Source organism: Brachyhypopomus gauderio, chromosome 1 (assembly GCF_052324685.1).
Source record: "Brachyhypopomus gauderio isolate BG-103 chromosome 1, BGAUD_0.2, whole genome shotgun sequence".
Classification (NCBI taxonomy): domain Eukaryota; kingdom Metazoa; phylum Chordata; class Actinopteri; order Gymnotiformes; family Hypopomidae; genus Brachyhypopomus; species Brachyhypopomus gauderio.
The window spans coordinates 47,584,165-47,611,865 of NC_135211.1; the positions used below are offsets into that span (position 1 = coordinate 47,584,165).

The 27,701-nt window shown below is 42.2% G+C and overlaps 3 protein-coding genes across 23 annotated transcripts in view; 2 read left to right on the forward strand and 1 right to left on the reverse strand.

Moving 5' to 3' along the window:
• The window catches only part of LOC143522860 (uncharacterized), a 69,047-nt gene extending 60,206 nt beyond the window's left edge, over positions 1 to 8,841 (forward strand). The window contains exons 11-19 of the mRNA XM_077016762.1: positions 1,662 to 2,132; positions 2,325 to 2,582; positions 2,723 to 2,977; positions 3,059 to 3,298; positions 3,474 to 3,731; positions 6,405 to 6,707; positions 7,364 to 7,633; positions 8,162 to 8,245; positions 8,482 to 8,841. Of these exons, the coding sequence (XP_076872877.1) occupies positions 1,662 to 2,132; positions 2,325 to 2,582; positions 2,723 to 2,977; positions 3,059 to 3,298; positions 3,474 to 3,731; positions 6,405 to 6,707; positions 7,364 to 7,633; positions 8,162 to 8,245; positions 8,482 to 8,548 (2,206 nt within the window). The 3' untranslated portion in view covers positions 8,549 to 8,841. The remainder of the gene's footprint in view (positions 1 to 1,661; positions 2,133 to 2,324; positions 2,583 to 2,722; positions 2,978 to 3,058; positions 3,299 to 3,473; positions 3,732 to 6,404; positions 6,708 to 7,363; positions 7,634 to 8,161; positions 8,246 to 8,481) is intronic.
• A 2,619-nt stretch (positions 8,842 to 11,460) lies between these two features.
• On the reverse strand, positions 11,461 to 26,867 carry LOC143522943 (uncharacterized). 3 transcript variants are annotated; one of them, XM_077016960.1, is made up of 10 exons: positions 26,735 to 26,867; positions 15,552 to 16,017; positions 15,192 to 15,330; positions 14,971 to 15,090; positions 14,827 to 14,878; positions 14,516 to 14,641; positions 14,309 to 14,415; positions 14,053 to 14,192; positions 12,674 to 12,890; positions 11,461 to 12,557 (listed from the first exon to the last, which is right to left on the reverse strand). In XM_077016960.1, exons 2-9 carry the CDS (start codon positions 15,623 to 15,625, stop codon positions 12,761 to 12,763), a joined length of 888 nt encoding a protein of 295 aa, XP_076873075.1. In that variant the 5' UTR covers positions 15,626 to 16,017; positions 26,735 to 26,867; the 3' UTR covers positions 11,461 to 12,557; positions 12,674 to 12,760. The 3 variants fall into 3 exon arrangements, with proteins under 3 accessions (XP_076873075.1, XP_076873082.1, XP_076873092.1); XM_077016967.1 differs by having other exon boundaries at positions 15,505 to 16,017; XM_077016977.1 differs by lacking the exons at positions 11,461 to 12,557; positions 12,674 to 12,890 and adding an exon at positions 12,898 to 13,135.
• Positions 20,694 to 27,701, forward strand: part of LOC143522869 (uncharacterized) — a 34,631-nt gene continuing 27,623 nt past the window's right edge. For 4 of the 19 annotated variants that reach the window (XM_077016817.1, XM_077016940.1, XM_077016871.1 and 1 more), the window contains exon 1: positions 20,694 to 21,248. The gene's annotated coding sequence lies outside the window, so the exon portion shown is untranslated. The other 15 variants (XM_077016932.1, XM_077016890.1, XM_077016843.1 and 12 more) reach the window with 8 other exon arrangements.

A 27,701-nucleotide genomic window follows, 5' to 3' on the forward strand; every position in this document is an offset into this window, starting at 1 on the left:
CTTCTGGTGATTGTATTAGCCAATCAGAATTATTCTTCATATGGAAATGAGCTTTATGATGCAATTCACAAACTATTATGTTATAGACTCAGAGTGAGGATCCATTAGCAGGTATAAAGGGTTTAATAAAGGACAAAAGGCAAACAACTACAAACCAGTCCAGGGTCTAAACCAGAAGAGCTACAGAAATAACAGACAGAGGTACAAACGGATGAGACAGGAGGCAAAAACCGGAGGTAACAGGTCAAAACACAGAAAAATAAAGAGAGAAGTAGATAAACAGCTTGGTACACTTTCACAAAAGAGTCAGCAACACTTCACTTCAGCTGCTGTGGCCGTCTGGCTTATGTAGGCAAAGTAATCAGTGGAATTCACAACAGCTGAAACAGGAGTCTTCAGTATTCTGGAGATGGAGCCCTCTGGTGGTGAGAGGAGTAGTGGGGGGTGAGTGGTCTAACAATAGTGAGGGGGGTGAGTGGAGTGATCTATCAGTAGTGGGGGGTGAGTGGTCTATCAGTAGTGAGGGGGTTGAGTGGAGTGATCTATCAGTAGTGGGGTGTGAGTAGAGTGTTCTATCAGTAGTGGGGGGGTGAGTGGTCTATCAGTAGTGAGGAGGTGAGTGGTCTATCAGTAGCGAGGGGGGTGAGTGGAGTGGTCTATCAATAGTGGGGGGTGAGTGGAGTGTGTTATCAGTAGTGAAGGGGGGAGAGTGGAGTGATCTATCAGTAGTGGGGGGTGAGTAGAGTGTTCTATCAGTAGTGGGGGGGTGAGTGGAATGTGTTATCAGTAGTGAAGGGGGGAGAGTGGAGTGGGCTAGCAGGAGGTAGATGAGTCTGGGGAGGACACAGCTTCACTAAACAGATCAGGACTGTGGACTAGCCTGTCTGGAGAGGACACAGCTTCACTAAACAGATCAGGACTGTGGACTAGCCTGTCTGGAGAGGACACAGCTTCACTAAACAGATCAGGACTGTGGACTAGCCTGTCTGGAGAGGACACAACTTCACTAAACAGATCAGGACTCTGGACTAGCCTGTCTGGAGAGGACACAACTTAACTAAACAGATCAGGACTGTGGACTAGCCTGTCTGGAGAGGACACAGCTTCACTAAACAGATCAGGACTGTGGACTAGCCTGTCTGGAGAGGACACAGCTTCACTAAACAGATCAGGACTGTGGACTAGCCTGTCTGGAGAGGACACAGCTTCACTAAGTTCATTATCAGAATTTCTATAATGAAATGTTAAAAGATAAATAAAGTGAAACAAGAAACGTGAAGACACTAACGTGATTAAGTGTACCAGGCTGCACAAGCAGGTCCACACACACACTGAGACATCATTACTAGTGTGTGTGAGAAAGAGGAGATAGTGAAACATGTTATATGATAGGGGTCATAATCATGTGAAATTCTATATGGTTGTGGTGAATTTCTTGTGTTACACTCAAAGTTTCTTTGGTCTGTTTTGCGTCTCTCATTATCCACAAACACATGCAGGCAGGTCTGTGTGTTTTAGAGGAGACATGAACCAGCGTTCAGACTAATGGTGGTGTTACTGTACTGGAAATGGTCTGTTTACAGCAAACTGTACAAATTATTCTGTTATGTCTTCTGATTTCTACTAATTCTGTGTTTTCTGTGAACTCTTTATTCCAACAGGTTTGAGGATGATATTCTTCATATTAAAGAAAAGAAAATGTCCACCCTCCAGTTTCTGCTGAAGCTGATTGTTACAGCAGCAGAGTGTGATGCAGCTACAGGAGAGAGTTTCACTAAGCTGCTGACATCTGTGTGCAGCTACACAAACTTCCCTTTCTATTATGGTGGTGATGTTAATGATGATTATTATAATTTGAAGGTTCATATTTGTGATTTCCTGCTGGATCTGTGCTCACGTGTGAAGGACTATGAGACTCAAACAGGCAGGAGTGTCCTTCCAGCATTACAGACAGTTTACCAGTCAGCTCCTGCAGTCTGGTACATAGACCTCTCAGAGAGAAAGACCTCCCTCTTCCTAGAAGTGCTGAAACTCCACACAGTGAAGAAACCAGTAGAGCTGAGAGGCTGGTCAGATGAAGAGAGTGAAGTGAGGAGTTTCCTTCAGTGTCTGCCCTACATCTCACAGCTCAGGTTTGCACTTGACATTTTAGAATAGCATCAGAATATTTAAAGTGAATATTTTATGTCTTATTTACATAAATATTAAATATTAATGAATGACTCTTAGGTTCAACATTCCATCTTTTAACACTCACTGATCCATGTATAGAATGTAAATGTGTTTCCTTACTTAACTGTAAGTGGTTTTGTTTGCTGTTGCAGTGGTGCTGATCCATACATCCCGTCTCTGTGTAAAGAACTCCAGTCCAGAGATCAGGCAGGACAGGTGTCTCCTCTGCTCCAGGCCCTGGACTTCACCCTCTCTCTGGGAGGACAGTTGTCCACTCCCAGCTGCAGGGCTGTGGGGAGAGTGCTGGGTCTCTCAGCCTCCACACTCAACCTCACTCTAAACCCACGAGCCATCTCTCTCAGAGGAGTCAGGCTTCTGTTCACACACATCACACACCTGCGCACACTCAGGCATGTGGCATTATATTATATTATTGTATTATTATATTCTAAGTAATTTAGGTTACTCTGAGGCAGATTACATTTATTATTGCAGGACTTTGTTAAATTACTAAGAGTAAACGGTGTAAATGGTGTTTGTTGTTGTCTAGTGTGAGTGGTGCTGTGGTGGTGAAGATGGTACGAACACTGAGGACAGTGAGATCTCCTGCTCCAGTCACTATTGAGGAACTTTCACTCATCCACACCAGCACACAGCAGCCAGAGGGGGCGCTGTCCAGGGTCCTGAGCAGCTTGGCTTCTCTCCTGAGACTCTGGAGGGTCCAGTGTCTGAACCTGACTGACTACAAGATGGAGGCCCAGTCTCTCACTGTCCTGCTGTGTCACCAGGGCCCTCTGACCATCAGGTATGTGTGGTTGGTTTGTCAGTTATTTTTAATAGATAAAAGTACCAGTTTGTGATGCCATTTTCTGATGTGTATGTGCAGGTTGTGTGAGGAGACTCTCCAGCAGCTGACTGTAGTGGTGTATGAAGCTCAGGAGGAGGAGCTTACTCACTGCTTCCTGCAGAAAGTGGGCGGAGACCTGACTTCCTGCACTCTGACCTGGGAAGTGATTCACTATTTCCTGCAGTATCAAAGTGTTACTGTGAACTTTAGGAAGAGTGACATTGGACAGCAAAACCCCAGAGAACTTCTGTCTGTACTGGACAGACTTCATATCAGAAGGTGAGAGACAACAGTCATGTGTGGCTCAGATTTAAAGATCTTCACACAGTCTTTAGTTACAGCATTAGATGTGGGATTTAAAGTGTGTGTGTGTGTGTGTGTGTGTGTGTGTGTGTGTGTGTGTGTGTGTGTGTGTGTGTGTGTGTGTGTGTGTGTGTGTGTGTCTTCTCCCCAGTCTGAGTCCCAGCTGTGTACTGTCCATCATCACAGAGATCTATCAGACTGGCTCTGCTCACTGTGTGTCCAGTCTGTTGAGTTCAACAGAGAACTGCATCACCCTGAACAGCAGAGAGCTGGACTCTGTCCACTGTGCTGCCCTGTGCTTCACCCTCCAGCACTGCACAGCAGTCTCTCTCAGCCTGCTGTTCACCTCCATACCAGAGGGGGAGCTGGAGAGCATCGTGCCTCTGCTCCAATACGTCTCCCACCTCAGGTTTGGACTTTTATCATTCATGTAATGAGACAGAACAGATCTGTAGGGGGTGTTACACATTTGGTGTTATATATACATTTGTTTAAAATGCACCCAAATGTCATTTTGGGACAAAAACATTTGTTTTATTGAGACTGCTGTGTCAGATAATCAACATCTTACAGCACACGGTTATTTACCTCAGGTGTGTTACAAATGAATAAAAAGACTTCTGGAATTAATATGTCTCTTTATGACAAATATTTGTCTTAAATTTCCTATCACTGTGTGTGTGTTTGTGTTTCTGTCAATGTGAACATGAATGTCTTGAATGTCTTAAGCCTGGTTCACACTACACGACTTTTCAGTCGTCAGGTTTTTGTGCCGTCCGCACTACATGACTGGTCGTGCTGTAATCGCGAGTCTTTCAGTTGTTGTGGCTTTCACACTACATGACTGATCGGCGACGCGGGCTCACGAATTACACGACTGGGGAATCGCCGACTCATCTGGCTGCCGTCCAAAAACACGAGAACACGAAAACGAAACTCTCCCAGAACCAGCAACACCACGTAGAAGAAAAAAACAATGTACATGTACTCCACATTTTCGTTATTATTATTTTTTTACCGTTTAAACACTCCATAGTCCCAAGTTGCCATCATTATTTAATCTCTCCGTTGCAGTGAACATAGATATAATCAATCGCACTATTTCTCAAGTGCTGTCACAATAACTTAAACACAGTGTTGTAGTAAAGTTGTAAGAAAGGTGAGGATTTTGTGTGTTTGCTGGGTTACTGTTTTGAAAGCATTCTTGAAAGTTTTTTACATTCTTCAGAGATATCTTCAGCGGTGCCGCGGTTCTCTCTCCGCGTTCCCATTGGCTGTAGCTAGACGCTGCTGCCGACTCTCAGTCACCGACTGGGCTAGATATTAAACATGCTAGATATCTGCCAGTCGTCTGCGACCAGTCGGCGACCAGTCGACGACGGCTCGGCGAGCGTCTTTCAGCAGTTCACACTACACGACTGAGCGAGCGACGAGTGATCGCCGATTTGCCTCCGACCACAGTTTCTGTCGCCAATCAGTCGGCGACTGAAAAACCAGCCTAAAATCGTGTAGTGTGAACCGGGCTTTACTGAAATAATCTCTCTTCTCTCAGTGTGGACATGAATGTCTTGAATGTCTTACTGTAATAATCTCTCTTCTCTCAGTGTGGACATGAATGTCTTAAGCCCGGTTCACACTACACGATTTTAGGCTGGTCTTTCAGTCACCGACTGATCGCCGACTAAAACTGTGGTCGGAGGCTAATCGGCGATCACTCGTCGCTCGCTCAGTCGTGTAGTGTGAACTGCTGAAAGACGGGCCGTCGCCGACTGGTCGCAGACGACTGGCAGATATCTAGCATGTTTAATATCTAGCAGTCAGCGACTGAAAGTCGGCTGCAGCGTCTAGCTACAGCCAATGGGAACGCGGAGAGAGAACCGCGGCACCGCTGAAGATATCTCTGAAGAATGTAAAAAACTTTCAAGAATGCTTTCAAAACAGTAACCCAGCAAACACACAAAATCCTCACCTTTCTTACAACTTTACTACAACACTGTGTTTAAGTTATTGTGACAGCACTGGAGAAATAGTGCGATTGATTATATGTTCACTGCAAAGGAGAGATGAAATAATTCTGGCAACTTGGGACTATGGAGTGTATAAACAGTAAAAAAAAAAAAAACAATAACGAAAATGTGGAGTACATGTACATTGTTTTATTCTTTATGTGGTGTTGCTGGTTTTCACGAGAGTTTCGTTTTCGTGTTCTCGTGTTTTTGGACGGCAGCCAGATGAGTCGGCGATTCCCCAGTCGTGTAATTCGTGAGCCCGCGTCGCCGATTAGTCATGTAGTGTGAACGCCACAACAACTGAAAGACTCGCAAATACAGCACGACCAGTCGTGTAGTGCGGACGGCACAAAAAACCTACCTGACGACTGAAAAGTCGTGTAGTGTGAACCAGGCATTACTGAAATAGTCTCTCTTCTCTCAGTGTGGACATGAATGTCTTGAATGTCTTACTGTAATAGTCTCTCTTCTCTCAGTGTGGACATGAATGTCTTACTGTAATAGTCTCTCTTCTCTCAGTGTGGACATGAATGTCTTGAATGTCTTACTGTAATAGTCTCTCTTCTCTCAGTGTGGACATGAATGTCTTGAATGTCTTACTGTAATAGTCTCTCTTCTCTCAGTGTGGACATGAATGTCTTGAATGTCTTACTGTAATAGTCTCTCTTCTCTCAGTGTAGACATGAATGTCTTGAATGTCTTACTGTAATAGTCTCTCTTCTCTCAGTGTGGACATGAATGTCTTGAATGTCTTACTGTAATAGTCTCTCTTCTCTCAGTGTGGACATGAATGTCTTACTGTAATAGTCTCTCTTCTCTCAGTGTGGACATGAATGTCTTGAATGTCTTACTGTAATAGTCTCTCTTCTCTCAGTGTAGACATGAATGTCTTGAATGTCTTACTGTAATAGTCTCTCTTCTCTCAGTGTAGACATGAATGTCTTACTGAAATAGTCTCTCTTCTCTCAGTGTGGACATGAATGTCTTGAATGTCTTACTGTAATAGTCTCTCTTCTCTCAGTGTGGACATGAATGTCTTGAATGTCTTACTGTAATAGTCTCTCTTCTCTCAGTGTGGACAGGCTGCTGTTGCTGAGGCTGCTCCACTGCTGCAGTGTCTCTGAGCTCCAGCAGGGGGCAGCAGTATTTCTGCTCTCTGCTCTGCAGCACAGGCTGGACTTCTCCTGCAGCTCTGCTCTGGACCTGACAGAAGACTCACACACACACACACTGACTCTGAGCACTGAGGACTGCAGAGTCGTCTCCGTGGCCATCCAGAGAGCTCACACACACACACAGCTCACTCTACACGACTGTGAGATAGAGGAGGCAGGAGTGGAGCAACTCTTCCCCATTATACACACAGTCACCCTGCAGTAAGACTCCCACTCACAACACACACACTAACCTTCCTGCAGAGGAGGAGGAGTTATATCATATTAATGTGTGAAAATAGCATTAATGTTAGTAGTTATGTGAGTGTATTAATATTAATAGAACTGTCTGTGTTGGTGAATATGTGTGTGTGTGTCCATGTTGGTGAATGTGTGTGTGTGTGTGTGTGTGTGTGTGTGTGTGTGTGTGTGTGTGTCCATGTTGGTGAATGTGTGTGTGTCCATGTTGGTGAATGTGTGTGTGTGTTTGTGTGTGTGTGTGTGTGTGTCCATGTTGGTGAATGTGTGTGTTGGTGAATGTGTGTGTGTGTGTCCATGTTGGTGAATGTGTGTGTGTGTGTGTGTGTGTGTGTGTGTGTCCATGTTGGTGAATGTGTGTGTGTGTGTGTGTGTGTGTGTGTGTGTGTGTGTGTGTGTGTGTCCATGTTGGTGAATGTGGTGGGTGTGTGTGTGTGTGTGTGTGTGTGTGTGTGTGTGTGTGTGTGTGCGTGTGTGTGCGTGTGTGTGTGTGTGTGTGTGTGTGTGTGTCCATGTTGGTGAATGTGTGTGTGTGTGTGTGTCCATGTTGGTGAATGTGTGTGTGTGTGTGTGTGTGTGTGTGTGTGTGTGTGTGTGTGTGTGTGTGTGTGTGTGTCCAGGTGCAGTAAAGCCGTGCTGCTCCAGTTTCTGTCTCTGGTCCGTGTCGGGTCTGAGTTGGAGTGTGTGAGACGTGCTGTGTCTCTCTCCCGGGCCCTGGGTGGGGAGGTGGACCTCAGTCACACCCGGCTGGACCAGCAGGCCTGTGGGTCCCTGGCGCTGGTTCTGGAACATTCTGAAGGGCTGTCAGAACTGGACCTCAGCCACTGCCAGCTCACTGACCACTGCCTGCAGCTGCTGTGTTCACAGCTCCACAAAGTCCACGTCCTGGAGTGAGTGGAGAAGGAGGGTGGAGAGAGTCTGGTGTTGAGGACACACTCAACACCCACATGGGTGTAACTAGTGGTTTTACAACACTATGCTGTTTCAAGGACACTGTAAACATAATGTTCTGGGTGCTCCATATGCTAATGACCACCTCTCTTATTGGCTGCTTGAATGGGGGGCGGGATCATCATTGTGCAGTGATGGAGAGGTCTGGGAATTGAAACAATGATCAGAGTGGGGAGTGATGTCACATTAAGCAGCAAATATGTAATCTTGTAAAATCACACGTTCTCTGTAAAAACAGAAATATCATGTTTCAGCTTCTTATCTGATGCATAAACACATCATGAACATGAGAAATGAAGGAAAATGCAGCATTGAAATATCTGATAATTAGTGTCTCAGGTCCACTGTCACAAATATATTTATTCATTCACTCTAAATCACAATGTAGTATTACAAGAATGTGTTGATTTACATTGTTGTGTTGGGATTCCTGTACAATGTGGTAATTATAATCCATCTAATTTCAGCCTCAGTCACAATGACATCACTGATGTGTCAGCAAAGAGGATCTATGATACTGTCTCCACCAACACTAATATTCACACTGTGAGGTAAGAGTGTGTGTGTGTGTGTGTGTGTGTGTGTGTGTGTGTGTGTGTGTGTTTAGGCATATAAAGTTTGGCCTTATTTATTTTAATGTACAAGCAGTTGTGTGTGTGTGTGTGTTTAGCTTTATAATGCTTTGTCTTATGTATTTAAATGTACAAGCAGTCATGTATATGTATATATATATATATATATATGTGTGTGTGTGTGTGTGTGTGTGTGTGTGTGTGTGTTTCTACAGGCTCTTCAACAACAGAATTACAGACAGACGTCTCTTCCTCTCAGACACACGCTTTGAGATCTGGTGATGTTAATGTGGTTTTTATAAGATGATTGGGCAAATTATATATCAAGATAAAGTTTATCAAAACAGTTTTAGGTATATGTTGCCACAGTAATAATTAGTAAATGTGTGTGGTCTGTTATTATTTCAGTAAATTCCTCATGATTTATTAACAACATTCACTTCTCAGTAACACCACACCCAATGTCATGATGGAATATTCATTTATCTGTATGTTTCATGACTGAATATTCATTTATCTGTATGTTTCATGTTGAAATGTCCTACTGATTAAACATTAAACTCTGTGGATAATTATGGTGCTGGTCTCCCTCATTCATTTATATTAATTTATTTCATATATTTATATTAGAACAAACATAATGTCATAAAGCAAAGAGCCATGAAGGGTCAAAAGGTCAAAGTCTGTGTGCCTGCTGTCATTAACTGGGTTATACTGGAGGTCAGATTTTCTCCACCTAGTCCTCCTTATTTTCGCTCTTTCCTGTAATGTATGACCCCTCCCCTCCTGACAATTATGTTCGTGCCTGTGCCATACTTCCGTGTTTTTTGTCTTTCCATGTGTGTTTGTGTTTTCTGCAGAAGCCTTCAGAGGCTGCCCCGCATACTCCAGAGACCTGCCAGAAGTCTTCTGAGGCCTTCTGAGGCCTTGTTCCACAGGTCCACTAGAGGTCTGCTCCAGGGTCACTACCCATTTTGTTTTCACGTGATCTCTGGCCCCCAGTCCAGTTTCCCCTAGTTCAGTTCCTGTGTTCACCCCCGGCCCCAGTCTAGTTTCTCCTAGTTCAGTTCCTGTGTTCACACCCGTTCCCAGTCCAGTTTCCCCCAGTGGCGCTCCACTGTCTCCTCCTATTTCTAGACCAGTTCCCTCCATTACGGTTCTGAATTCTGTGCAGCCTCCTGTTGTCAGGACTGGCTCGGATGTCGTTCCTCCAGCCGCCACTGGGAGCAGCCGATTCGGTCCTAGACTCAATCGGCGTAATTAGCAGTGATTTGTCTCAGCTGTTTTCTTGGGTTCTTAGGGAAGCTTGTGGAGACAAATCACTACTGAATCGTTTTGGCTCGCCGTTACGCTTTCAGCTAGTGATGGGACATCTGAAGCGAGGCTTCGAGATGTGTACCGAGTAAAAAGGGGGCGTGTCCGATGAAGCCCCGCTTCGGAGCTTGTGTCATATTGAGCAAAATCACGTGATCAGCAACAAACGAGGCCTCGGATAACATCGGCCACGTCATTGCTTCATTTTGCGTATCGTTTTTCTAAATAAAAGCGCTATGAACCCTGTTGCTTCGTGTTGTAGAAGGTGGTTAAATTTAAAATCTGGAACATTCTAAATTCTTTTTGCTTGATCAGGATGTACATCAGATTCACACATCAAAAACAGACTAAAAACCATTGGAAGAGGCAAACCTTATTTGTAATGTTAAAAACATTTTACATTTGGCAGACGCCCTTATCCAGAGCGACTTACATTTTATCATAAGTGAGCAATTGAGGGTTAAGGGGCGCCTCAGTCATGGCCTCAGGCCTGGGGATCAAACCCACGACCCTCCAGTTACAAGACCAGTTCCCTAACCACTTCCCTTCCCTAACCACCAGGCCATGACTGCCAAACCAGATCTAGAACCCCCAAGAAGCAATTATTTTAAACACATTCTGTTTTTTTTTTATCAGTTTCTAACTCAAAATATTCAGTCTGCCTCAACAACCACTCAATTCCCAATATAGTAAAGTACAACACCTCTTCATTGTCAAACACGTTCATGACATACAAGAAAACCAAACACAACCACTAATGGTCAAGGATTAGATTGGCTACAAATCATTTTAATAATTAAAACATGACAATTAAGTATGATTTAATTGATTCTCCTGTTACTAAACATGAGTTTGATAGAAACTTTGTGACAATATTGCATTTACAAATTTTTGAAAGTATGATCCAACTAAATGACAAGGCTGTTACAGTTTCACCAGCAGATGTCACTAGTGAGTGATGAATGAAGCCTCGAGTAATGAACCTTTTTGCAAAGCAAAAGGTTGGAAAGCTTCATTGCTTCATGAGGCTTCATTTGCCCATCACTACTTTCAGCCTTTCTCAGTCACGATGTTGTGTTCCTGTGTTAAGGTGTGTCACCACCTTGCGCTCTTTCATTCTCTCCCGCTTTTCTGCCTTGTACTGTCTCGGATGCCACGCCTTCTACCTCCACAAGAGGCACATGAGTCAGTCCTAGACTGAATCAGCAATGATCCGTTTCACCTGTTGCCATGGCTTCTTAAGGAAGTTTGTGGAGACGGATCATTGCTGATTTGTTTTGGTCATGCCGGTACGCTGTCAGCCCTTCTCTGGGTTCTCAGCCATTGCGCTGTGTGATAAGGTGTCTCGTCACCTTTCTCTTTACGTTTCTCTTGTAAATCCTATCACTTATTCGAGTTTCTATCTCCTGCGCCGCTACCTGGCCTATCTCAAAATTTTCTCCATCTGTTTCATTTCCTATCTGTTATTTATTTATTTTGGGAAGGTGTTGTTTTTGTTGCGACGTTTTTGCCTGCAGCCAGATACTTCCCCTGGCGTTCTTGCTTTTGTTTTTACGCTACGAGTTTTTTCCACGCCTTTTGAGTTGCCTTTGTTATTTTTCTCCCCTCTCTCCACGGTTGAGTTTCCGCATCATTTTTGTTTCTATATTCTCCAGAGTGTTCTCGGTTAACACGGTGAACCGCATGAGCCATGTTTGAATTTATTAAAAGAGTAAACACATAATTGTATTTATTTGCTTACATTGTGCACACTTCCTCTGTGCGGGGCGCCGGTCTAATAAAATTGCATGTAGATGCATAAACTTAATTAAAAAATTTGAAATCACAAGCTGAAATCAATTTTTTAAATAAAATGAAATACTTTCATCCACAGAATCAGCTTTATTATGCTCTAGCAAAAATGTACCAAAAATAAAACATTTTCAAATGAGTCATGTGATGACATCACTGTGACACGGCAGCTGAAGGTAGAGAAGTGAGTTACAGGTGAGTGGCGTGTGGAACAGAGTGAAACGGGAACTGATACTGGGATTGGGATTGTGATGGGCGTTCGTACACACAGAGGGACACACAGGGACAGAGAGGAGCTCCAACAAAAATAAAGAGGTCAGCTGCTCAGGTAACTGGAAGAGCGGCTGACACACCTGAGAAACAGGTCGCCATAGCGCCCAGCAAATTACAGGTGAGTACTGTGGCATCATAAAACTGAGTCTTCATCCTGTGTTGAACCGCAGGTTTTTAAGATGAGCCCAGGGGTAAAAAAAATGAACATTGGACCTTGGTGGGGGAGTGAGAGAAGCAATGGAAGAGAGGTGAGTTTTGGTTGCAGTGTCACTCCAGATGACCTCAGATGTGCACGGGGTGGGTGACGCACCGGTGGACAGAGATCAGCAGGTGTCGCCTGAAATCTACGACCTGCTCTTCACAGATGATAACCAACTCCATCCACCGACAGCAGTAACAAACGACCATGTGACCATGAGCCAGCACACTCAGCCCTTACACACACACACACACACACACACACACACACACACACACACACACACACACACACACACACACACACACACACACTTTCAGGACACTCCCTGGGTGATCCTCTGTACCTTGCATGATCACATGATGCTTCCAGATGCTGCCTTTGTTCAACATTCACAAAAATGTCCAAAATGTGGAATGAAATGATAACTGTAGTGGTACATCAAATGAACTCAGATAAGGGGGTGTGAGTTTGGACTTGAGTTTCTACCGGACTTGAGCTTCCTGCCTACTGAAACAATCTTTTTAAAATAATTTATATACACCATCTATCAAAAATCAAATGACAATTTACACAAAATTCTGCTTTTGACTTTACTCTTATTAACAGTATGGCACCATAAATTGTTTGGCTATAGCTAGAGCTGCTGTCTTTTAGCAGGTCTTCTAAACTTCCTCTTGACAAGGAGATGATCAATTGCCATATTGATGTACTCTGCAAAGGAAACCAGGAAATAGCTTGAAAAACAACAATTCCCAAAATCACTTCAGTCAGCCTAATAACAATAGGTTCACTATGACCATAAAGAAGTTATGGGCAGCCCTACTGACCGGATGAGAAGGTGTAACCAATGGTGATGAGCTTTGGGGCTGGAACAGTGCACTTCCTTCTCTGAGGTGTGTTAAGGACTTTGACCGTCATGGACCTGTCATCTCCGGGCCTGTGGACGTCGACGTGGTTGGACTTGGGGGGGCTGAAGCTGATCTCCACCTCCCGTTTGGGGAAGCGGTTATCCTTCTGGCTCTCAGTGGAGGAGACCGAGGAGTCCTGCCGAGTGCAATCAGAGAGAGGGCTGGAGAGGACAAGACGACACGGGCTTGCAGGTGCTGGAAGGCCCTGAGCCTGTAGTGCTGATCTGGGATCAGGTCTGTATGTTTATTAGGAGATGATTGACTGACACTGACTGCTGTCTGAATTTATCTTAACTGTTATGTCTGCATCTCTCTTACATGTTTTACATGTATAGCTTTACTGTGGCTTTGTGACCATATGCAGTGAGACTCAAAAAAACACTGCTAGATTTTAATAGACAACACAAGCGTGTGTGTGTGTGTGTGTGTGTGTGTGTGTGTGTGTGTGTGTGTGTGTGTGAGAGAGAGAGACAGAGAACATTAAGTAGGTATGATGACAAGATTTTCAAACAGCCCCAAGCTTAAAAAGAATCACATATCTAGACAGAGCCGAAATATACCTTTAAAATGATACCTGGATTTTGACAATTGGTTGAGAATTGATAAAGTTATGATATTTATAACATCATGTATCACATTAAAATATAATACATTAATTACAATAGAAGTCGTGTGACTGAAATTCACATAATCTAATTCTAATTAATCATAATTAATAATTAATCATAATCTAATTCGAAGTGATGTTAACTATATTACCATTTAACAACAAGTTATATCAGAAAACAATGAGATATTAAACTACACAACACTGGTATCAGTACCGATTTCAAGAAAACACTGTGGGAACGAGTTAAACCGAGACGCTTTTAGCCTAAAGTTGCTAGCTACCGTGACGTTCGATACACAAATGTCAATCATGACTACCTATTTTTTGCGGTCTAGTAAAATACTTTTGCCTGCACGGATTTCGATTAAATTTGGTCAGTATTGAGATAAAAGCTGTATTTTTAGGTCTACATATATTTCGATGGTGTCCGGAGCGTTGATGAAGCCCACAGACCACTTGAATACAACAACAATCTTCTCGCTGGTCTCCCGACCTGAAATCGCCTCAGAGTTGACTATTAGCAGTGCCTGATGATTGGCTGGGTTGTGCTTGACGAAGTCACAGTAGTATTCAGGTAAAAACATGCACCTGCTAGGCGGTGAGGAGTGATGTTATATGACACCCTTACAAAAGTACAACGTAGTTTGGAACACATTACTGAGTCAGAATTTTTCGTCAGCATACCTACATTAGAATCACATTGAGCTGCACTCTGCCACAGGTCTCTTGCTGTGGTTGCTTAGTCATCTGGTCTTTCTCCTTTGGTCTCTCTGGTTTGTTCGAAGACAGAAATCTTCCTCCTGACTTTCCCTCCAACTTTGTGTCTCTCTGGAACATCAGAAGGACTCACTTCCACCCACTCTGAAAACATTCCTCTGTTTCCTCTGAGAAAAGCAGCAGGATGAGAAATATGTTGCCATCAAAGAGTACGAAGCAACGTTTACTGTCCAGCGTCCTGTAGCGTCCTGCTTGTTATGGCCCCTGGGTTGTGCGGGATCAGGACCACACGCAGTCCCACTCTCTCTGGTCCCCCTGTCCAACTTCCCCAGCTCTGTGAGAAATGGTTGCATAGCGTTACCGACGTCAGTGACTATAAAAGACGAGTTCCTTAACAATCCGTGTGTTCAAGAAATGGAATGGCCTCCCGTTACTTTCACGTAGGGATCTGATCTCCTTTAGCCGAGCGTCCAGACGTCGCTCCTGCTCCACACGTGCCCTCTCTTTCTTTTCTAGGGTGAGCAGCAATTCCTGAATCAGCTTGTCTTTGTCCAGAAGCACTACAGGCAAAAGATCAAACGCCAGGTGAGGTTTTCTCCCCTTATTTCACATACTAGAGCACACCGCATGAGAGCACCGGTTCAAGAGGTCTAAAGCAGAAGGTGTCTCCGCAAATGTCGGCTCCTTCTCAAGGTGTCAGCACCAGTACAGCTGTACTGTGGGGCGTTTGTCTGAAAGTGCTCACGCTGACACGTCTCCTGGTATTTATGGAGAGTTTTTTGCGACCCGACCTGCTCCTGTGGACGACATGGAAAAAGCAATGAGAAAACACGCAGGAAGCCCGTGTGAAAGATCACCAGCTCAGTGAGACTGAACGAATGGCACTCACAGACCTCAGCTTCACGGTCTGCTCTTGACTCCACAGGGCACTGAGAGGTCTGTTCCTCTCCCCCTCCGCATCATGTAGCTTCCCCCTCAGCTCCCAGATGACTCCAGTCAGGGCCGTGACCTTAAAGGGGGACGACGCGGTGATCCGACACGTTAGGTTTAACGCCACCTACTCTGCCTGCCAGGTTGATTTTTGTTTAACCCCATGGTTTGGTTAGTAACCTCTGTCTGCTGCCCATCAGCGTGAATGCTGCCCTGAAACATCTCTGTGTGGAGATATGAGATGTGGTTCTTCTTCTGCAGCAGATCAGCACATAAGCTCTTCAATTGATCCTGGTCTTCACACATCTGCGTCTCGAGCCTGTAACCATACAATACAAACTGCTGTGTTGATACTGTGTACAGCCAACTTACCATGTTTTCAGGTTGGATCAGACCTATGTATTATCTGATATATAAGGCCAACTGCATGTTATTAAAAGACAAGGGAACAGTTTGAGCATTGCTGAGTAAGATCGAATAATAAGGGTCTTACTTTAAAACCTCCTGAGCTTTAGTGTTGAGTTCAAGATCTTTACTTGCCAGCTTCTCCTCCATGTCTCTCTGTCTCCTCCGTGCCTCCTACACGCTCCTCCTCTCCACCTTTTTTGCAGCATCACACTCCTCCTTTACAGCCTTCTCCACCTGGGCCTGTTCACTCTGGCATTGCTGGAGCTTCTCCCTCAGGGCAGTGCACGTGGCCTCTACCTCAGCCAGCTCCCGCTCCCTGGACCTCTCAGCTTCAGAATGGTCCACGCCGACTCAGTGCTCACAAAGTTTGAAGTTCACCAGAGTGAAGAAACGCACCTTCAGTTTTGGTACCCAGGAGCTTCTGGCGTTCTATAAGGTTCTCCACTATTTTTACAAGGGGTGCCCTCTGGCTTTCGACCACCCCAGGGGACCTGGTCGTGTTCCCCAGACACGCGTGCATCACCTCGGCATCTCTCTTTATCTCAGCCAGGTTGTCCTGTAACACTTCCGTTATCCCGTCCAGACACTCCATCCTGGACTAAACAACAGAGACAGAAACTACCTCGCTATCATATAAATAGAAGAGGTCTGATAGATGCATAAGCTAGAGCTTTTTACCTATGTGACTATTGTGTTTAACATATACTAATAAAGCATAGCATTAAGGAAAAAACCAAGGCTCAGTATGCCTTAGAATTGTATTGTCTTTCCCCTGGATGTCCTTGGCCCATTCCTGGAATCTTCTGATGTTCCTAAACTGACCTCGCTGGAGATGCCAGCTTATCTCCTAGTCTCAACATGGAAGTGGCCATGTCAGCTCTCAGACCATCATGAGATCACCAAGCGTGGATGGGGCGTGCGAGGGGAGGGGCCAATATACATTTGTCCAATCATGTGTGATTTATGTCAAGTTTATCCAATCATATGATTTAATCATCTCATGTTCACCTCGTGAACATCTTGTGTGCTTAGGAATTAAAATATAAGAGATGGGAGTTTGGAGGGGGGGTTAGCTCTCTTTTGCAGATGCTCTTGTGTGTCTGTTAACTGAGAACTCTGGATTAATCCATACTTGCTGAATAAATTCATTTTACTTTATTATCTTACCCAACTGCTTCTGACTATTACTGTGCTCACCATTTAAGGGTTACAGAATTTCAACCACAATTTGGCACCCCAGATGGGACTCCGCGACTGAGAATGGCACACCTGAGAGATCTAAGCGCTTAGCTCCTAAAGGCCTTACTTCATCCAGCCAACGACAACTTACGTTGAGTGGGACTCGCAGGTGACTGCCTCCTCAGCGACTGAGTTTTCCCAGAAACGAACTACAGATAAATTAATTAAACCCTGGTCAGTACAACTAAAGATAAACTTATTGCAGAGTTTGTGACTTCTCTCTTGGTGCGTGCATACACAGGCGACGCCAGACGCAGTTCGTAGGAAACTGTCAGGATCAGGGGATCTAACTCGATGAGAGTCGAGAGGTTTGGCGGTCGAACTCCATGGGGGGGGGGGGGGTTTGGGGGGCTATACAGGTGGCACCATTGGTGGTTACCAGGCAGGGTAACTGAGTGATTGGGAGTTTCACCCTCGGCTGGGAGTCGAGCACCAGGTGGCTGCGCATAACTGTGGGCCGACGAGCACACAGTTAGCAGAAAACCAGTGAGAGTGAAAGTCCCGTTCTGCGTGAGTGTTGTATGAGAGAGTGTAGGTGAGTAACTGTTTCTCTCCTCAGAAGCAGTATAATGGGCAGGTGCCACAGTAAAAGTGAAGAGTAAGGGGCCGGTAATTGTGCAGCGCAGCCAACCTGGTAAAACACATGAGAGAACGTTATGGACCAGAGAGTTTGAGTCAATTTCAAGTATGGGTTTCAAAGGGTGATTTTCCAGGGGAACTCAACTCAACTTTATTTATAGAGTACTTTAAGAACAGCAGCCGAAACAAAGTGCTGTACATAAGAATAGAACATTTAGACATTGTGATGTATTGGTGTTCATCCTCCACATCACCTGTAGGGGGTGCTATAACACGGATGAATGATGTGTTGGCACTCGGCGAATAAAACAACTCACATGTTGAAGTAGCTGAACCTAACAAATGTGTCCGGTTGTGTTTATCTCATAGTGCAGCATATTGATGCTATCCATAAGTAATTTATATCACAGTTAGACTGTGAAAACATTACAGACATAAAACAACTAATAGCAAAAAATGGGTAAAACTATATTAACTAAAACTGTAAAAGGAATCAATAGAACAAATCAAAGAATAAAACTAAAACAGTAAAAACTAAAAAACTAAAAAACATACAAAGTATCATGCTGTGTTAAAAGCCAATGAATAAAAGTGGGTTTTAAGACTTGTTTTAAAAATGGACAGTGAAGGGGCGTCCACCAGAAGGGAGTTTTAACATGGCAGCATTAAAACGAAATTTGGCAGCATTAAAATGAAATTTGATAAGAACAATTTAATGGGTTTAAAGTCAACTGGGAAGCATTAGACATGTGGGAGAGGGAGGCAAAAAGATGGGAATAAAAGTGGCAATCGAAAACTAAAAATGAAGTTCAGCAGGGACTTCAAACTCCAGTTTTCTGAGTGTCTTACAGGTCCTGACCTGGATGGACACCCCAGACGGCCCCGACCCGTCAACGATACACCGGCACCGACAGAACCAACGACTACCCTAGACAGCAGCGACGGCAGCGACCCAGGCTCCTCCCCACCCCCACCACCTGCACTTCCCGAGACTTTGACACCGCCGTGTCTGGTGGAAGTCAGACCAATGACATCACGCATCATGGAGACCCCAACACCACTTCCTTAAACTTCAACACAGTGGGCCAGCCCAGAGGCAGCACACAGTGGAGCACAGACTGCACAGGCTACAGCGCAGGCTACAAGCCAAGACTGGACACTCCCATCCCATGCACAGCCTCCACCGCCCTGCCACCCAGACTGGATGACTGTCCCATCAACACCTGGACGTGTGACATGTCCAGAGACAGAGGCAGCAGGACAAAGCAGACCAACACGAGACATTACCGGTGTTACAAAAGTTAAGTCAGGCACCTGGCAGTGGCTCAGATAATGACAAGTCATGAAGCAGCGAGACGAGACAATCGCACAGACTAGAAATGCCGTGGGAAAGGGAAAAGCCAGAAGCCAGAAGAAATGCTTTCGCTAACACATGCTGATACTGTTGATAATGATAAAATGCTTTGCAATAAAGAACTACTTTTGCCTATACACGCTGATGACTGAAGAAAATGATAAAGTGATTAAATCTGCTGTTGAGTTTTTGCAAAATAAATATGGTTGACAGTATGAAGACAGTTATGCTGCTGATATTGATCATTGAGGCTTACTGTAATAGTAAGGGGAACTGAAATAGCTTTTTGTGTGTACACTCTGGTGCAAGCCATTCTGTTATTAAAGTGAGTCACCACATGTGAGTGGCAGGTATCTCCTGTCGGTTGGTGCTTTAGGAACACAGTCACGGAGTCGTTCTCTGTTCCCCTTACCTATTCATTATAGGAGATGGGGACTAAATTTAGCGTTTTGTTGCTGGTATTAAATGCATGCCTAATACGTTTGCGAGTCTTCAGATTTAAGTCGGACCGGACGGTCTGAAAGTTCAATTATCTGATTCGGTACAAGCTATGCAGCTGTCATGAGACCCGCTCTTTCATGCATATGGGTGGCAACTGAGCACCTGTCCCACAGGAGATATTAAGACAGAACTGATTCTTGCGCATTTTCTTACTAACCCCACGGGTACAGATGACTTCATGGACCTGTGCATGCTACACCACACCGCACACATACATGAGGGAGGGCCAGATATGGCATACAAGCTAAATGATTTAGAGAACTTGAACAGACCAAAATGCTTGGACTCAACGTGTGGGGGTTCAGGCTGGCTAGAGCAGAGCAGAGTGTGTTTCAAATGGTGAACAGTACTGCAGTAATGTATTGATGGCCACGCCCACAGGTTGGGAGGGGCAGAGTTTGGGGGCGTGGCTAATGTGAATGCTGGATGTGGATGACTGGAAGAATGGGCGGGATGGTGTTGAGTACAGCCAATTACAGGACATCTACCCTAAAACTCTGAACTGGGTAGTCAGAGTGAGAAGAGGGGGTAGAACTCCTGATGGGTGAGCCGCCAACATTCCAGTATTCAAAATAGTGTGTGTGTGTGTGTGTGTGTGTGTGTGTGTGTGTGTGTGTGTGTGTGTGTGTGTGTAGTGCTAGAGGTGCTGTGGTCAAAAGACTCAATCTGAGAGTAAATGATTTTTGATTGTTAATGTGATTAATAATTTTTTTTTTGTACCGGTACATCCAAATTCTTAGTTTTGGTTTATGTTTGATGTTTGTTTCAGTGGTCGACCTCATACTCATTTTTATATTTGTTAATGTCAAACCATATACAACGAGACACTGCAGTGCAGCCTGCAGTCGTTGGAATTAAACCTGAGCTCAGTCATGTTTAATTTGTTTGCTATATGAGGCCAGTGTCAACGCAACATGACTAAGTTGTTAAAGCATTTAGCAGCTGAAAATCAAATTCCTGGGTCATCTGGCTACCCCAGACAGTGATCCCTGCATGAAATATTGACACGTCAATAAGGAAGGAGGATGAGTTTGAATATGCACAAATTATTCACCCTTCCCCTCTTTACGAACTTCCAACAGGCATGAAGAGAGAATGACCTGCCACAAGCGAGCACAACGGAAATGTTGAATTATTATGCGAACCTGTCGTCTGCTTTATCACAAGTTCACAGATCTGTGAAGGAGGCCCTGCCAAGGACGTTGGAGGGAGTGCAGCACGACCTGAAATCAGGAGCCTGGGTGGTGGTAAAGGACTTCAGAAGAAAGAGCTGGAAGACACAGAGGGGAAGGGGCCCATTCCAGATCCTCTTGACAACCTCAACGGTGATAAAAGTGGCTGAAAAAGCAACTTGGATACATGCCAGCCACTGGAGGAGGCTTCCAGAACCTGAGCAAACAGAGGCAGAGTGCACGGAGTAGGTTGCATCCCAGCTTCAATAGGATGAAAGGAGGGAGTCCGGGGTACGTCATGTGAGTGGGAGGAGTGCAGATTGGGCGTGCCTGCACTCAAAGTACAACGACTGTCAAGACAGGTCAACGATCACCCACCATAAACCCTGTGCTCTTGCTCATCCTGTGGGGGTGTTGACACTTCCCCACGAGGGGAGAGCAGGGAAACAGGACACTGTCTGTGTGGAGCAGAAAGGGAGAGATCACTGTTCAGAGATTCAGATAAAAGTGCTTCCTCCCCCAGTTAAACAAGAAGCTGCAGAAAACACGTTGAAGGCTACAGATGATAAGGAAGAAGACGGTATTCTGAAAGAACAAAAGATAGACTTCTCCATGGTAACGGGGGCCCTCGCAGACGTGCACAAAGCCAACACACACTGTAAGGTAATGTGGCCTGTGCGCTCGCCATACTCCAAAAACAGATCTTGGTGATTGAGGGTCCATGTTGGATTTATCAAGCTCTTTCTCTGAGATGGAGCACCATGCTGTTAACGTTTCACATGAAAGAAAATGTTACAGGCACATACCCACTGTGGAAAACTCCCTGCTGGAGTCAGCGTTGTGACGTCAGCTGTGACGCACCACGCATTTGCGTACTTTCATGACTAACTTTCAGTGTGCTTTGCTAGCGGACACTTGCTGTGTTGCTCCAGCGCGTTGTTGAAATTGAATGTTCTTTGTGTGCACGTGTGCGTTGATGATAATGTAAGTACGTCATTTCTACTTGAAATTATGTCGTATTTCATCCGCTCGTGTTGGTTACCGGACTAAACAGCATAACAGTGTAACTTTGGTTTTACCGCGAGCTACATTTCAACGGGAAATTCTCGTTTCTAAATGCTTTGCTAAATGCTCATCCCTTGGTTTAACTAGAGCTCCTAGAGAAGCGAAAAATTTCACAGGGCTTGGTAGGGTCCATGTAGCCCACTCCCCTGCTGTGAAGGGATTAGCGCCCATTGTCTTGGTAATGCGGTGGAAGCGGCTCTCCCCCAGCTCATACGCCTGCCAAAGCACAAGCTGGCTCACCTCCAAGCTCATATGACCAAAACACCAAACGTGATACTTCACGAAAAAGTTGAAGTTACAAGCAGACTGTGTATGTTACCGATACTACAACAAACGGCAGAAAATTTGTAGACTCGTGTTTCAAAAGTTACAATTCAATCGCACGTAGAGACGACAGTTTCTCTAATGAGTCCCGTCAAACAATAAAAATAAATACAAATGTTTGAATCTTGCTCTTTGTATATTTCATATACTATACTATATAATATTTATTGTAATCAAACACTTTCTGTTTCCGCGTTTGAATTCGCGTTTGAAAAGCTAAGAAATTATATGGCGCAATTAGCTTGATGCTAATGTTATATAGGAAATCCCATATCATTGCTAGCGAAAATTAGCATGGTCGCGTTGCATCACTGCATCACTGATAAATGTTGTGATCTAAACAGCAGGCTGGAAAAGACAGGAAAACAAATTCATGTTCTATCTATCTATCTATCTATCTATCTATCTATCTATCTATCTAATATATATATATATATATATATATATATATATATTTGTGTTAGAAGCATTTGATAGAAGCATTTGTGTTTCTGCTTGTTTGTGATCTAAACAGCAGGCTTGAATCTTGCTCTTTGTACATTTCTTATACTATCTATCTATCTATCTATCTATCTATCTATCTATCTATATTTGTGTTAGAAGCATTTGTTTCTGCTTGTTTGTGATCTAAACAGCAGGCTTGAATCTTGCTCTTTGTACATTTCTTATACTATCTATCTATCTATCTATCTATCTATATTTGTGTTAGAAGCATTTGATAGAAGCATTTGTGTTTCTGCTTGTTTGTGATCTAAACAGCAGGCTTGAATCTTGCTCTTTGTACATTTCTTATACTATCTATCTATCCTATCTATCTATCTATCTATCTATCTATCTATCTATCTATCTATCTATCTATCTATCTATATTTGTGTTAGAAGCATTTGATAGAAGCATTTGTGTTTCTGCTTGTTTGTGATCTAAACAGCAGGCTTGAATCTTGCTCTTTGTACATTTCTTATACTATCTATCTATCTATCTATCTATCTATCTATCTATCTATCTATCTATCTATCTATATTTGTGTTAGAAGCATTTGATAGAAGCATTTGTGTTTCTGCTTGTTTGTGATCTAAACAGCAGGCTTGAATCTTGCTCTTTGTACATTTCTTATACTATCTATCTATCTATCTATCTGTCTATCTATATTTGTGTTAGAAGCATTTGATAGAAGCATTTGTGTTTCTGCTTGTTTGTGATCTAAACAGCAGGCTTGAATCTTGCTCTTTGTACATTTCTTATACTATCTATCTATCTATCTATCTATCTATCTATATTTGTGTTAGAAGCATTTGATAGAAGCATTTGTGTTTCTGCTTGTTTGTGATCTAAACAGCAGGCTTGAATCTTGCTCTTTGTACATTTCTTATACTATCTATCTCTATATTTGTGTTAGAAGCATTTGTGTTTCTGCTTGTTTGTGATCTAAACAGCAGGCTTGAATCTTGCTCTTTGTACATTTCTTATACTATCTATCTATCTATCTATATTTGTGTTAGAAGCATTTGATAGAAGCATTTGTGTTTCTGCTTGTTTGTGATCTAAACAGCAGGCTTGAATCTTGCTCTTTGTACATTTCTTATACTATCTATCTATCTATCTATCTATCTATCTATCTATCTATATTTGTGTTATGTATGTCAATGTTTATTTCAAATATGGAAAACTAAAAACAAAACAAATGATAAAACAGATAACAAAACAATTTTACATATTTGAAAAGGAATGGGAAGAAGTATAAAACTTATTTAATCCCACCCTTCTCCAAAGCTTATTACAAAAAAATATATATATATATTATTCCCCCCCCTCAATTAATTACATTTCATAAATACTGAAACTACCATTTCATTTAACTCTATGAATATATTTTGTATCATATAACTTCAAACATAAATATACAGTGTATATGCATACACTCATAAGTACAAGCGCATACAGACATATACACAACCCCCCTAAATTCCCATTTATTACAATGTATATACATAAATAATAATCAGGCACACTCAGCCTCCCTATATCTTTTAAAAATAATATTTTTGTACTTTTCTTTAAATTTTTTCATGTTTGGACATTCCTTTAGTTCCATACTCAGAATGTTCCATAATTTTACTCCAACCACAGAAATACAGAACCCTTTACGTGTTGTATGAACATTTCTTCTTTTAAAAATTAACTGTCCCCTTAATTGATAACCCTCTTCCCTTTCAATAAATAGTTTCTGAATATTTGCTGGTAATAATTTGTTTTTTGCTTTAAATGCTATTTCTACTGTTTGCAAATCTACAAGATCTGTAAATTTGAGTAATTTTGACGACAGGAATAGTGAATTGGTATGATCCCTATAGCCAGCCCCAGGTATTATCCTTATTGCTTTCTTTTGTAAAATAATTAATGGTTGTATAACAGTTTTATAATTATTGCCCCATATACTTGCACAATTATTTAAGTATGGGAGAACTAAGGAACAGTATAAAATATGAAGTGATTTGTAATTCAAAACTTGTTTTGCTTTATATAATATTGCAATTCCCCTTGATACTTTAGCTTGTACATGTCTAATATGAGATTTCCAGCTTATTTTATCATCAATTATTACACCAAGAAAATTTATTTCAGTTACCCTTTCAATTTGACATCCATCTAAATGAACTTGTAGTTCTAGTTTATCTCCACTGTGCCCAAAAACAATGAACTTTGTTTTACTGACATTTAGTGATAGTTTGTTATTGTCAAACCAATTTTTTATTTTCTTTAACTCTGTATTTATTCTATGCTCCAACAATTTCAAATTATTCCCTGAAAAAACAGGTTTGTATCATCAGCAAATAAGACACATTTCAAGGACTCTGATACTTTACATAAATCATTAATATACAAAATAAATAACTTGGGTCCCAAAACTGACCCCTGCGGTACACCACAAGTAATGTCCAAACCTGAAGAGCAGTGCACACCCATTTTTACAAACTGCTTCCTGTCACTGAGATAACTTTTCACCCATCTCAACACAATTCCCCTGATCCCATAACGCTCAAGCTTTTTATTTAAAATGTTGTGATTTATGGTATCAAATGCTTTCTTTAGGTCTAGGAATACCCCAACTGTATACTGTTTTTGTTCTATTGAGTTAGTAATTTCTTCAATTGAGTCCATTAATGCCAGTGTTGTTGATCGGTTAACTCTAAATCCATACTGACTCTCTGTGATTAATTTGTGTTTATCAATGAATTGGTCTAAACGGTTATTAAAGAGTTTTTCTAAAATTTTGGAGAACTGAGGTAGTAATGAGACTGGTCTGTAGTTTGTGAAAAGGTGTTTGTTGCCAGTTTTAAACAAAGGTACCACTTTTGCTATTTTCATTTTATTTGGAAATTTACCGGTTTGAAATGATAAATTAGAAATGTATGTTAAGGGTTTAGAAATTCCCTCGATAACCTTTTTTAGTACGAACATATCAATGTCATCACAATCTGTAGATGTTCTATTTGTGCATTTAAAAACTGTATCTATTACCTCATTCTCAGAAACTGCTGTGAGGAACATTGAGTTCAGATTTCTGTCAATGTAGGGTTCTGTTTGTTCTATAGCAGTTATTGAATCAGAAATTTGTCCTGCAAACTCAGGTCCAATGTTTACAAAAAAACTGTTTAAACTATCAACTACTTCATTCATATCATAATTATCTTTATTATTAATTGAAAAATACTTTGGGTAATTTACTTGTTTGTGCCCATGTTTTATTACAGTGTTTAATATATTCCATATTCCTTTAACATTATTTTTATTATTTTGTAATATTTTATTATAATATTCTTTTTTAGCTATTCTTAAGATACGAGTTAATTTATTTTTATATTTTTTATATTTATTTTCTGACTCTTTAGTTCTCATTCTTAAAAAACCTCTATATAATGTATTTTTCTTTTTGCATGCATTTTGTAAACCTCTAGTAATCCAGGGATGACCAATGTAATTGGATTTTTTGGTAAATTTCTTTATAGGACAGTTTTTATCATATAACTTTTTAAATATTCTTAAAAATTCCTCATGCCACGTTTACATTATTTGATTTATACATATTATCCCAATTTTGTGCTAGTAGATCACTTTTAAATGTATTTAGCATATTTTCTGTTCTCACCCTTCTATATTCTGTTCTGTTAAGTTGATTAATTTTATATACTTGTTCGTATATTATAAATACAGGCAAATGGTCACTGATGTCACTGATTATCAATCCACTTGTTATGTTGCTTGTGATGTCATTTGTAAATATATTATCGATAAGAGTGGCAGAGTGTGAAGTTATTCTAGTTGGTCTGGTGATTTTTGGATACAGATTTATACTACATATAGTGTTAATGAAATCTTCTGTCATTTTGTGGTTACTAGGATTGAGCAGGTCGATGTTGAAATCTCCACAAATAAAATATGTTCTATTACTCTTTTGAATAAATATTTCCTCCATCCATTCCTTAAACAGTTCAATACTAGATCCAGGTGTTCGATATATACAGCTAATTATTAGGTTTTTCTTGTTTTCTGTATACATTTCAATTGATATACATTCCAGTAAATCATCAACAACAGTTGACATTGTGTCCAACATTCTAAAGCTTAAATTTTTATCCACATATATTACAACCCCCCCCACCTCCTTTGTTGTGTCGATCCCTATGTACAAAATCATATCCTTCAAGCTCAAAATCCACTCCTCTTTCAGTATTAATCCATGATTCTGATATTGCAATGATATTGAATGGTTGTGTGAATTGATTAAGGTAATCCCTAATACTTGAGAAATTTGCATACAGACTCCTACTGTTAATATGTATAATAGATAATTTCCCGTTTTTGTTCATTTGATTATACTGTTCGTCAGTATAATAGCAACATTTGTTATTGATGGAATTAAAAAAGTAATTATCTGGATCAATATCATGTTCATTGTTCAGTGAATTGTGATCAGTGTATTGAAAAGTTTGCAGATCCAAGTTATCCAGTTCAGTGATCCTCTGAGTTATATTTTCTCCAGCACCTGTCATGTTATTGTATTATGTTGCAGATTCAGTTACCTTACAATCCAGTTCCATTAATATTTATCCAGTTCCTCAATTCTCTTCACCATCAACACTTTAGCCTCTTCTGGTGTTCCATTCAGCTTGATAAAGATTTTACAGTTTGAAGTCCAAGTATGTTGAATTCTTTTCTGCTTCTTGAGATAACGTGCTTTCTTAGCCATGTCAGCATTGTACTTTGTCAGGTGCTCATTGATGAAGATGTTTGTCCCCTTTAATTTTCTCCCTTGTTTTAGTAGTGTAATCTTATCCTTTCTGTTAACAAATCTCATGATGACTGCAGGTTTGTCACTGGTATTTTTTCTGGGCAAAGTATGGCAAGCTTCAATCTTGTCACAGTCCAGATCTATTCCTTTTGATTGCAAGAATTTAGCCACTTGGTGTTCTGTGGAATTACCATCCATTATAGGATCACCGTCACTGTCAGCAGTCACTGCCCTAGCGTATGACCAGGGTTTAATATTAATTCCAGAGATGATGACGTCATTCATCCGAGTGTATTGCTCCAGGTCAGCGACCCTGTTCTCCAAGAAGGTAATTTTCTTGTCTTTCTCCATACTCTGATGACGAAGCACTTTCACCTCCTCTACCAACTCAAGGATGGCTTTCTGCTGCAGTTTCACAGTAGAAATTTCCTCAGATAGGAAGTCGAGTGACTTTTTTATGTCATCAATCTCCTCAGGCGATGGTACGCCTACCTTTTTTGGACCCATATTCAAACTCAAAGCAGCCACACAGAAGCTTTGAGCCAGGCGGGTAGCCGAGCAAAGTTAGCAGTGGTTGTAGCAGCCCCCGGGCCGGCAGCCGAGCAGAGTTAGCAGCGGTTGTAGCAGCCCCCAGGCGGGTAGCCGAGCAGAGTTAGCGGCGGTTGTAGCAGCCCCCAGGCCGGTAGCCGAGCAGAGTTAGCGGCGGTTGTAGCAGCCCCCAGGCGGGTAGCCGAGCAGAGTTAGCAGCGGTTGTAGCA

Coding starts and splice junctions, on each gene's coding strand:
- LOC143522943 (XM_077016960.1), bottom strand. CDS start 15,625: ATGCTGCAAAAAAGGTGGAGAGGAGGAGCGTGTAGGAGGCACGGAGGA. Junction 15,331..15,551: donor GAGACATGGAGGAGAAGCTG/GCAAGTAAAGAT, acceptor GTATGGTTACAG/GCTCGAGACGCAGATGTGTG. Junction 12,891..14,052: donor CAGCTCAATGTGATTCTAAT/GTAGGTATGCTG, acceptor TGCACTCGGCAG/GACTCCTCGGTCTCCTCCAC.